Source organism: Pseudochaenichthys georgianus, chromosome 10 (assembly GCF_902827115.2).
Source record: "Pseudochaenichthys georgianus chromosome 10, fPseGeo1.2, whole genome shotgun sequence".
Taxonomy (NCBI): domain Eukaryota; kingdom Metazoa; phylum Chordata; class Actinopteri; order Perciformes; family Channichthyidae; genus Pseudochaenichthys; species Pseudochaenichthys georgianus.
In genome coordinates this window covers 7,392,474-7,404,472 of record NC_047512.1, presented here as the reverse complement: position 1 = coordinate 7,404,472, position 11,999 = coordinate 7,392,474, and the positions used below count along the sequence as shown (strand labels likewise).

The following is an 11,999-nucleotide window of genomic DNA, read 5'->3' as shown; positions in this document are numbered from 1 at the left end:
TTGGTGTGAACGCAACATTTCGGAACTATATCGGAACTAAAGTGGGAAAAGTACTGCGGTGTGAACGCGCCTAAGGAGTATGGCAGTGCCAGTGGAAACATTTGTATAACATTACATTGCATTTAGCTGACGCTTTTATCCAAAGCGACTAAAGTACATTCGACCAGGAAGACACAACCTTGAAGAAAACAGAATCATATAAGTACATCAGGTTTCATAGAGCCAAGTATTTCAAGTGCTACTCAACTGGTTATAGATAAGCCAGTCCTTTATTCGTATATAAGTGCTCTGTTAGTAGTTCTTTGTTAGTAATTCTATCGCTCGAGGTGGAGTCGAAAGAGATGAGTTTTCAGTCTGCGCCGGAAGGTGTATAAGGATGGAGGGAGATATCTGAAGTCTCCATAATTACCCTGAGCCTTGTCATAAACTGTGGGTTGGAGTTAAACAATCTGGGGATTTACCAGGCGTGCTCAGTCTAAGGAAATATGATATTGAATTATTGGAAGTGCAATTTACAGCATTTTTGAAGCTACGGACAAAAAGTCAGGTTTACTCTAGGAGGTCATTATTTTGTAGATATGTGTAAGGAAACACAATGGCAGTCAAATTATGTTTAAAATCAACAAACAATGTGGGAAATATTACCATTTTGAAAGTTTGTAGTTTGCCCAAATAAAGCATTACAATGGAAAACCACTATGGTTTCATTTGTCGAATGAAAAACCAAGCTCTTAACACCAACTGTCAAGAAAGATCAAAATATAAAAATGCCTGGACATTAGTCTTCTTTTTATGTGGCAGTGTCCTTTTAAATATCTAAATGAAACCAATTATTAAAAAAGGATTAGAAGTAGTTGTCCACCCTGCCTTAACATAAACCTTAAATACCGGTTAAGTTGTTCAGTAAGAAATTGAGTAAGTGTGATCTTAAATACACCTGCATCTTATCACCAACACTCGCAGCATTACAAATACATCTGTGACAGTTACTGAAAACTACAGTTCAGTGGGGGGCTCCAAGGCCATATCCAAGGCACTGAACATCGCTCGCATTACAGTAAGGTCATTAACAAATATGGAGAGAACATGGCACAGCTGTAAATACTGTATGACCTGAGAAGAATGACAGTCCTGATGAGGGTGCTACAAGATACCTGAACACTGAAGAGCGTTTCCAGTTAAACAGTGGCGACAAGAGACGGAAAATACTGCTGCGATTCACCAGTTTCAGTTTCATGGCTCTGTTGTTAGTGTTCTCCAGAGGGCAGGAGGAAGAGTGAAACAAACAAGTCATCTCATAAAAAGTGATATTTTGCATGTGGCGTATTCAAAACAGTGCCCCATCACCAGAAGGCCTGAGATTGTAGATACACTGAGAAGAAAGACCTGCTGTAATGTGAGAAGGAGTGCAAGTTGGGAGAAGATTCATATTTTTCAGAAAGACACTAACCCCAACACACAAAGCTATACAGGAGCGGCTTGACATGGCGCGGTAGGACCGAGTCCAGAATCCGTGGCAGGTCTTCACTCGCAGGGAAACTTGATAAAGGAGATATCTGATGAAGAATTGAGAAAAGGGCCGTTGCCAGTCTCACAGCTATTCACACTAACTCAGGATTTTAACCGTTGCCAGAAATAAAAAAAGCTACTACAGGTCGGCTTTAGTGTGATTTACATTTCGTCATGATTGAGACCGAGTGACAAACACTTTGAGAGCTGCATGACATTGAGTAAAGCTAGTATGCTTCATATGATTTTTTTTAATAAACGCTGCAGGAAAATTGTACTTATACTTTCCATGTTGAAAAGTTTCCAAACACCACAACTGATGTACTCATCATTTGGTAGTAACAATGCAGGCAGTTTGTACTTCTTTCCCCTCGATATTAGCATAGAAAAACTACAAGTGTGTACATTAGATTAGAAACGTACGTTGCCAATAACTTATTATAGGTCAGTTTTGCCAGAAAGTCACTGCACTTATCACACGTTGTGACTTAATGAAAGCAAGATTTTACCACAACTGCTAATTTCATAGCTCTTCGTAACATGTTTGCGAGACACCCTAAATATTGTAAACTACTGAGGTGTCAAAATGGTAAATAACAAGAATGTTCGTCCCAAAAGGCTCCATTACTCCTTTAAACAGTATGTAATATTATCTGTAGGGATTTGACAGCATGCCGTATCGTAACCAAAGTAAAACAAGTGATTAATTTTCCCATTTAAAATTTATTTCAAAAATACAAAACAAGGAAAATAAGTATATGTACACAAACACTATTAAAATAGAATATGTATGGTACAAAATATGTACAGCTGTCCTCAGAGTGAAAGTCCTATCGGCTCCTTTTGTCCTTGATGGTGTAGTGCAGCACTAATGGTTGGGCCTAGGGGAGAGAAGATTTTAGATATTATACCGGGGTGGGAAACATTTCAAATGAGGTGTGTTAGAATTTTCTAAATAGTAACATTAAAATAAATTATTTGTTATCACTTAATTAGGTGTTAAAATAAATCTATTTCGTCACATTATACCTGGATTAAAAACGTGATTTTTTGATTAGGAGACAATATTACAGTGGAATCTTCAGTTGACTTTATCCAGATTTTTTAAACGAGATACATTACAAAGACAATTGGTCAAAGTGTGTAGGAATGCATTGTTGGCCTGGTAACCAGCGGCCGTACCGTACCTTGCCAAACCAGTGAGAGAGCCATAACCGTTTCATGGTCATGTGATCGGGCAGCGACTCGTTATTGAACAACATCTGGACCTATAGGGAGACCACACAAACAGATGTGAAGTGAACACTAAAAGGAACAGCTGTGATAATTTGTATAGAGGAATCTGTTTGCTGCTGGTTAGAGGCGGAGAGGAAGCAGAAAGACTTTTGAAACTGACTGAAAACACACCAGTGTCATAAAGGCAAGCCAATAGATTTGTCGAGCGTGGTTCAATCATAATTCTGAGAACACGTGTTATTTGAGGGAGCGTTTAAGCCAATGGAAGAGCCTCCACACGGAGCATTCATTCCCGACAGAGCTGAGCTACAAGAGCAACACGACAAGAACCAACCAGATTTCTCCACTGTTTCTTTACTGTCGTGAGTCTGTTTAATTAACCACATTGTCAAGATGAATGAAAACAATATTTTAATAAACCATTTTGCTTTGTAGCGAAGTCTTTTAGCCAGTTTTATGCAAGAAATAGCATGGAACAGTTGTGAAGGAGTGTGATTGGCACTAATTACAAAAGAGCCAGCAGTCTTCAAAATGGACGCCCATTTGTAAACATGTTTGGTAGCAATGAGCATAGGTTATAGGGATGCCAGTGATTATTCGTTACAGTCTCCATAACCGAATATTATTTTTAAAAATCGATTTTATTTATATATTTTTTTATTATTATTTATGTATTTTTGTATGCATCGGTCGAATAATCGATTATTATTCGCCAGGGCTGCCGAATAATCGATTTTGATCATGGTCAGTTTCTGGCAACCCTAATAGGTTATGTTACTATGGTTATCCGAAGGTTACCGATGGGTTATACACCTCATCCTGGCGCTGATGAGTGTGTAACAATGTGTGGACCAATCGGAATCATGGATCATCTTCCGTAACTAGTGCTACTTACTGTTTGTGAACAGTGAGAGGAAGGGGGGCAACATTTTGAATCCACACATTAATCCTATGAGTAAAACATTAGCAAATAATGCCAAACCGACCTGGGATTCATCAGTGAGTGTGTGTTTAAGTGCACACTGGCAACGAAGCCTTCTCACAACACAAACGCTGTAGTTTGCATTGGTAGAGTTTCAAATCGAGCCATTTCACACATCTGTGTAGATTGGCACAAGCTAAATACATCTTTATTGTAATGCCTTGTTTTTCTTTCAAATCGGATCAACGGTGAGTATTGACTGACCTGATTTTTTTCCACGTTCAGCCGATGACAAAGCACTTTCCGTAGGTGTCTCACCTCGGCCCGGACCGAACAGCGGACAAACTTCTGCTGCAGAGACAAGAAACAAATACACGAGAAACGTCAGGTAGGCAATACGCCCCGGCAACGCATGCAGAGTGGAGCACGTCTCTTGATTTCTTGTCTATAAAAAGATACAATTTGAAGTTTTTAACTGTATGTGCCACGGAAACATATCACTCAGTGCTCAAAGGAGTTGCTGCTCTGGTTTAGCAGCACCACGTGTTAAAGGAATGGTATGCTCATGACACTCATTTTTAAATAATTATCATCCGATAAAACAGACCAGTCTCTGCCAGTCTCTCTTTTTTTTTTTAAATCCTAATCCTTTAACTGATTATATACCGAAATAACATCAACACTGTGGGCGCCGCCATTTTCCGGACGTGACGTAAACCATGGGTTTGGTTTTTGAAGACACGTTGATCTCCATTTACTGTAGTTTCTCTCTTCAAATATGCCTCACTGTATCGCGAAATATTGCCACAATTCTGATAGGAACAATCCACGGAATGCTCGGTTCCATCTGTTGCCAAAAGGTAAGCGTAAGAAGTACATTCAGAGGCAGTGGCTAGCGAAATGTGGCCGGTCCGAACCGAAAGATTCACAGGCTCATGTATGCAGCGAACATTTCAAATTTCCGGACGACTACTCTGAGAGTATGATAAAACATAACATGGGATTTATGGAACAACCATTACTTAATGGAGATGCAGTACCATCGGTCTTTCTGGTGTCATCACCGACCAGGACACCAGTTCGGCCAGTAGAGAAATCGCCCTCTGCAAGTGTGAAGCGACGGAGGAGCAGAAGTAGTGCTCGGAGTAAGAATAAGGTATGTTATAGCGCATTTCCATTGCAGCGGTTAGCCCCGTTTTACCGTCCTTTAGCGTCCAGACAGTTTTTGGTGGCCTTTCCATATAGCGTAGTACCGGCTAGTGTTTATTTTACCCCAGTTTTTTCCGGCCCCATAAAATCGTGATTCTATGGCCAGGGACAACGAAGCTGAGTATGCTAAACTAGAGAGGGAATCGCTAGCAAGGGTGGTACTACATGCATACATATAGTATCTTATATCATCTTCCTATTATACACACATGCATTTCCAAACATTTGGACTACCTATGTTGCAAATGTATTATCTTTTCAATTTACACACGGCATCTATTGCACGTCTGTCCGTCCTGGGAGAGGGATCCCTCCTCTGTTGCTCTCCCTGAGGTTTCTCCCATGTTCCCTTTAAACTGGGTTTTCTCCGGAAGTTTTTCCTTGTACGATGTGAGGGTCTAAGGACAGAGGGTCTAAGGACAGAGGGTCTGAGGACAGAGGGTCTGAGGACAGAGGGTCTGAGGACAGAGGGTGTCGTATTGTCATACTGATATGTATGGCTGAATTCCCCCATCCAATCTCTTCACATTGGTCAAAACTTGTTCCTCTGCTGACGAGTCCGAACTGAAATACTCCACCATGTTTCCGTGTGTTGACAAAGTGAACGCATGGATGACGTCACGACCATCACGTGACTACTGAAAATGGCAAACATGGCGGCGGCCAGACGGAATATACAGGTCTTGATAAAAAAGAGCTATAAAATCATTATTTACCGGGGAATATCGCTGATTTCTTCAGGGTATGGTTTAAACATAACGTTTCACTAAATACTGAAGTTTTGATTAATTATCTAATGAGTGGACCATTTCTTTAAAAGAACGTATTGCGAAGAGAGGGCAACCATATGTTCAGATATTTCTTGAACTGTGCCCTTTAAAATGTCTCTTTCGGTTTGCTTGAAACACTACAGTAACACGTTTAAGGTTTTTTGAAGGATCATCCACATTTCACTTTAAGAAACTGAAACAAAAAAGGTGGAAAACATGTGTTTACCAAACAAAACACTACCTAGAACAAGGTAGCAGCGCACAGACAGGCTGTGGCAGTCTCCCGTTACATTTCATTTCACAGTGAAGTAAAACCGAGCGTACTGCTGGACGCTCTCCGCTCCCCACTGACTTATTACACACTCTTAAGCCGTAAACATTAACTCGCTTTTCCACCTGAACGCAGAGCAGGACCGTATTTCTTTAAAAGACCGAGCAGACATTTATTTGACTACATTTCCACCTCAGTTGAAACGGTGGATTATGATGGGGCGTGTAGCGGAGAGAGAATAGCATCTAGCAAAGGTTACGAGTCAAAATCGATTACAAAATGTTAAACCAATTATTATAGGTTCCCACAGAGGTTGAAGGGAAACACAACCGCTGCATAAATCAAGACCTGGGAATGGAACCAGTGAGGTGGCATGCTCCAATTACACACGGCAACAGTAGACACAACAATAAACAACATTTTTGTTTGTCACAGTGGTCAAAGAGGACATGAGTGGATGAGGATGCTTTAACGCTTGCAGCAGGCACCAGATATATATCTAATTCACACCCTGGGAGACTTTGTTCAAGTGTATGTATTTGTGGTATACTATAAAAAACCAGATTAAAAGCTCAAAACACTGATCCATTTGAAAATAACTTGACTTTTAGACCATGTCCATAAAAGATCTCATCTGGACACATGTTAAAGTGACTGATAGTGTAGCTTCTTAAAAAGGTGCTTAAAGTGAAATCATATTTAAAACAAACCGATTGGAATCAAACTCCGATGAGAACTAAACATGGAAAAGCAGTGTTTAGTTATTATGCCCCAACAATTTGGAACTGCCTAAATCGTGCACGTCCGCCGAAACACTTCCTATTTTTAAATCCCGAATAAAAACTCACCTATTTGCAGCTGCTTTTAATTGAGCTGCCCATACTCGCACTACAGTATGCCCTTTCAGTCATGTATTCTGTACCTGCGGTGTTTATTTATTTCATTACCTTTGCTTATTATGCCTGTTTTTAAATGCCTTTTTAATAATGTATTTGTTCTTAAATGTCGTTTGCTTTTAATCTGTAAAGCACTTTGAATCGCCACGTGCTGAAAAGTGCTAGATAAATACATTGCCTTGCCATACAGGCATGTGTTAAACAAGGCCGCCCTCTGCTGGTGGACTTTAGTCTCTGCAGCACGTGCAACCACTGCAGTGTGGATAATAAGCACAGGGTGAGTTTTAGATGAACTACTCCACAATGATCTTCGTACACACACGGGAAAAACCCCAGCAATAACTGACGAGGCATTTGTTTCAGTTTAGTGTGTTTGAAAAGGCTTAACAGGCCGTGTTTAGAAAAGCCACATTGAAATGGCCACGATGTAGATTTGTATGAATGGGCACAAGGAAACACTAAGTATGCAAACACTGTAAGACACCCATGTCGCCATTAAACACTTACTGAAAACCAACCGTCGCTAATGGCAGTATTGAGATTACCGAGCATTTCGTTTGTTTGCTATATATGACCGAAGTAGTATTATGTTGTTTATAACCTGTAGATGTAAGGTGCATTGGAGTGCGCTCTAAACAAAACAGTAATATTATTCATTCATATATAACATTCATTTACCTTTGTTGTTTTTTGATGCCACATTTGGTTTGCCACAAATGATAATTGGTGTGAAAACTCAAAGGCATTTTTAATGTTCTTGTGCCAAAGTCTAGATATGAAACATACAAAAGCTGTGATACTTGTTTGGATACGTGTTGTTCTGCTTTAGTCCTACAAGTCAGAACAATCACCAAACACTGAGTCACCATATTGTTCATCTCGCCGCAAGATGTTAATATTACATTACACTTGTTACTCGCATACATGCAGTGCTGTGGGCAATCCCCACAGGAGCAATTTGGGGTGAAGTGTCTCAGGGACACAACGACACGCTGACTGCAGTGGGACTCGAACGTGCTCTCATCTGACTCGAAGATCAGCGCATTAATCCACTGAGCCACAGCCTCCCATAAAAGCCCTTTCTCCAACTACTGAGAAATGAGTGGTCATGGGAAATAAAGAACGATAATATGCCTCGCTGTTGAACTTGTTCCACTTATCCCGTCTGTGTGAGAGTGAGGCTGCTGCTGCTGTCGCTGTGCCATGTATTTGCTTAGCAGTTAAGGGTAGAAAATGACTCGCTCAGTTCCCCTGGAGGCGTGTTTTCAGCAAACCTGTGAGCCGAGTCGCTTTGAAAGCATTCATTCCCAGCGCGACACAGACTCGAAATAGAATACTAAATATACTTAGGATAATTTATTGGTATGCGTCTTACCTGGAGAGTGAGTTTCGTCTTGTCTTTCCCAGCGAGCGATGAACTGTAAAGACAAAACAGAACCAGACGTTTTTAAACATGACTGTTAGACAGGTTGAACATTAAAGTCTCACATGTAATTGACATTATCTCTCAGGGATTGTAAGACATCAAACACACACACACACACACTCCACCAGAGAGCTCACCTTAGTCTTTCTAAACAGAGCGAAACCTGCTCATCATATCTGTAGAAGTGGGCTTTCGAATGGTCGAAGCTTGTGTATGGTAAACCTGTAGCGTCGGGGATGGCATCTGGAGAGAAGGGAAACATGACATTTATCACGGTTTCTTTGATATAAAAACATTTGCAACAAACGACAGATTGAGTCTTGCCGGTTAGCTTCAAATCCCTCCTGCCCCCGCCTGACAAATGGATCATCAATCAGAATTATATCTGCCTGGGAACACGGAGACATTTGATCAACTTTAGAAGCCATTTGCATTTTCTTAGGTCACTGATGCAACACACAGCTACTTCATTTCAGCTTCTCAATGTCTTGATTACAGCTGTTGAACATTTGACAACTCAGAGGAGCTTTGTACATGTCTAATTGCATGTATTGCACACGGCACCAAGACATCTTATTATGAGTCAATACTATGCTCCACATGGATGGTCTTTATGGGCTTAGAGGCCTGATTTACCTTCAACACAAAACTGTAAACTAGAAGTTGAAGTGAACGACACAGATCTGCCACCTATGATTACAGCCACGTGACGCCAGAGAAGTGCAGTAAAGCAACACGACAGCCAGCATCAAACGCATCACGCAGAAACACACCGATGTGGCCGAGTCATAATTAGAAGTACAAACCAATCTAATCACAGACTGAGAAATAATAACTCATTTGTAAACTCACCGTCTCCAGGTGGTTGGATGACTCTCTCTAACCCCCGTGACTGATAAAACTCCTTTATTCTTTTGTCTTCGCCTGTTCAAACAGAAACATGGATGTTAGACAAACATGACAGATATAGAGACAACACTTTTCAAAGGTTAAAAACACGTGTTGTTTACAATACTTACTAACGTCAACAAACACTAAAACATCATTTAAGTCCAGTATAACATTTCCTAAAGTGTTATCTAAGATTTCAGTGCCGAATGTATAATATAGGCCACATGTGTTTGTACATCGGTAAAGGCAGCAGTATTGTTGTACGCACTTTCTTGTAGTCCGGGCACCAGTTTGTAGACGATGTCCTGCATCACTCGGTCCAGCTTGAGGTTGAGTAAAGGCTGCGTTTCATGGATTTTGATGTTGCACATTGGACAGTACTTGCTCGTTTGCAGGTATTTTACAATACAACTTTTGCAAACTGTAGAGCAGAGAGAAAGGAAATACATGTAATCATCATTCTGATACTTTATGTAAATAACATTAATTATTTGGTCCAGTTCTGTTTGAACTCACATGTGTGCAAACATTCTGTAATTGTTGTGGCATCGATGAAGTAACCCGCACACAGGTAGCAGACAATGTGTTCGTTCAGGTCCTTGAGTTTCAACTTAACCTCCTCCTGTCAAGAAAAACAAACAAGCGTTAAAAAATAAACTTAACGTGTAAAAGTTTAAATGGCGCACAACTTCTTTAAAACAAGCAAACGGCTCGCCCTAAAGTGAGATACTGAGCATCAAACCACACCAATGATTCAGCACCACATATTAGTGGTTTTCGTTATCATAACATTGGGTTAAAGTTCGTCATGCATCGGTCAAAAGTTGATCCCGGAAAAGCCAGTTAACAATTACCTTTGTCCTACATATGGAAAGTAGGAAGGTAAACAACGATAAGAAAGTAGAAATGTTTTAACCAGGAAAGATAATGTTTCCACATGTTAAAACAAAAAGTGATTTGACAGAGTGGGTTTACATTGGTTTACTGGACTAACGAGTCCAGTTGAGACGAACGACACGAGTCTAAACAGCAAATTAAACGATAAAGAAAACACAAACTTGGCCTAAAAAAGGCACTTAAAAAAGTTAATGTAGGCCGTGTTACTAATTCACGAGCACCTACAATGACAAGATATGCTTGAAGTAAATACATCTGCATTTTCATGGTTGTTTGTAGTTTGAATTTTTATGATTTTTGCACTTATTGTAAGTCGCTTTGGATAAAAACGACAGCCAACTGAAATGTAATAACAACGCGGTGTGTTTCCGTTAAACACAAACCAACGGCAGTTCAAATCAAACAACCGTTAACGTCCCAGTCCACACACATATCGCTTAAACTACAAGTAAACTCCCAAGTTAAGAAAATAAAAACAGCCCTGTGTATCTTTAAATGTGTGTGATAACATTGACTCCATCATCCTCCTCATGATGATGCTGCTCCACTGTTCAGGCGGAACAACACGGGTGTACAGTCTCCGTCCACGCATGCTCAAACACGGCTCTCTCCATCAGCGCTGCGAAGAGGACAACCATTTCCCGCGAAAACGTGTGTTTTTTCCGGCCCCTTCTGCAGTTTGCCCGCCCGTACGGTTCTGCCCCAGTGCGGAGGAGGTCGAATCACATGCCCACTCACCTCGTTTCTCAGCGGGTCCAGTTTGTAGACGGACTGAAGCTGATTTCGTAGCCGCATCGCTATGGCCATCGGTCCTTGCTCCGCCATCTTTGGGAATTATGCTTACTTCCGGGTAAACCGGATGTGGTCTTTTGAGCAAACTGAAGGAGGCGGGTAACATTTAAACAATTAAATAAATAATTATATACAAGCATTATAAATGGATGAATACAAAGTCACTTTATAAATAAATGGGTAGGTAAAATATAAAAACAAATTATAATTAAAGGGCCACGAAACTATACAATACAAATACACATACACAACACAGATGATTAAAAAGTACCCTTAATAAAAAATTACACAAAAAGAAATGATACATTAATACATTGATACATTAAACTGACTTTACTTAATAAAACACTCGTTTTTTGTATTCAAGCCAACCCTAACTTAACCTATTAAAGGTATTTTAATATATTATCCTGAAGCTTTGCTGCATGGTTTACAGCAAACTATAATTGTTTCTTGTGTCTTTTATTTTGAGCTGAACTCAGTGGTGTTCTTATAAGCTTCCCAATGTGTTTAAGAGAAACAATCCTACCAAAACATTAAAACCACCTCACTTCTTTGCACTTTGAATAACAAATAGATTTAGGTTTTAAGAGGTTAAGAATTCCTTAAATGTAGATTCAATTATCAAGGCAAGTTCTTTAGCTGATCAAACCTTATCCAACAAATCATTCTCCAGATAGATGCAAGGCCACTCTAGGATTAGCTCTGTGAACACACACTTGAGTTGTTAGTCTCTGCTCTTGGCAATAGAGGGCACTGCAGGCACACACTTCAATCAGTTGGTTGCGGCCTTTGACATCTGAGGAAGTGTATGTGTTATTAAGTAAAGCAATGTTATTCAGTGACTCCTGCACTCAGGAGTCTAATTTAGTTGTTTGGAGATGTCATTAAAATGCCTGAATGTCCTTCTTTATCTGGGTGCCAGGCCTTTAAGGTGTCTTTAGACATGTATGCACACACAACCTTCATGTCTAAAACCAATATGGACTTTGCCATTGTATTGTAGTCTTTGTTTTACAACCCATGCAGATCCACTTATATTGGAACCACTTATAATGGGATCAAGTTGTAAATGTGTATACAGTAGGCTGTATTGGCGTTTTAGAAGCCAGATGATCAAATGCACAGATGTCCATGGCACTGGCCCAGTTTGAATTGATGTTGTTGTCCCATTGAAGGT

At 40.2% G+C, this 11,999-nt stretch overlaps 1 protein-coding gene across 1 annotated transcript; it reads right to left on the bottom strand.

Moving 5' to 3' along the window:
- Nucleotides 1–2,212: 2,212 nt before the first annotated feature.
- pcgf1 (polycomb group ring finger 1) lies at nt 2,213–10,882 on the bottom strand. Its single transcript, XM_034093258.1, has 9 exons — nt 10,766–10,882; nt 9,647–9,752; nt 9,399–9,551; nt 9,092–9,163; nt 8,377–8,482; nt 8,189–8,231; nt 3,932–4,018; nt 2,697–2,777; nt 2,213–2,390 (listed from the first exon to the last, which is right to left on the bottom strand). Exons 1-9 carry the CDS (start codon nt 10,850–10,852, stop codon nt 2,340–2,342), a joined length of 786 nt encoding a protein of 261 aa, XP_033949149.1. The 5' UTR covers nt 10,853–10,882; the 3' UTR covers nt 2,213–2,339.
- Nucleotides 10,883–11,999: the final 1,117 nt, after the last annotated feature.

Coding starts and splice junctions, on each gene's coding strand:
- pcgf1 (XM_034093258.1), bottom strand. CDS start 10,852: ATGGCGGAGCAAGGACCGATGGCCATAGCGATGCGGCTACGAAATCAG. Junction 9,753..10,765: donor TGGACCCGCTGAGAAACGAG/GTGAGTGGGCAT, acceptor TTTTCTTGACAG/GAGGAGGTTAAGTTGAAACT. Junction 2,778..3,931: donor TGAACGTGGAAAAAAATCAG/GTCAGTCAATAC, acceptor GTCTCCCTATAG/GTCCAGATGTTGTTCAATAA.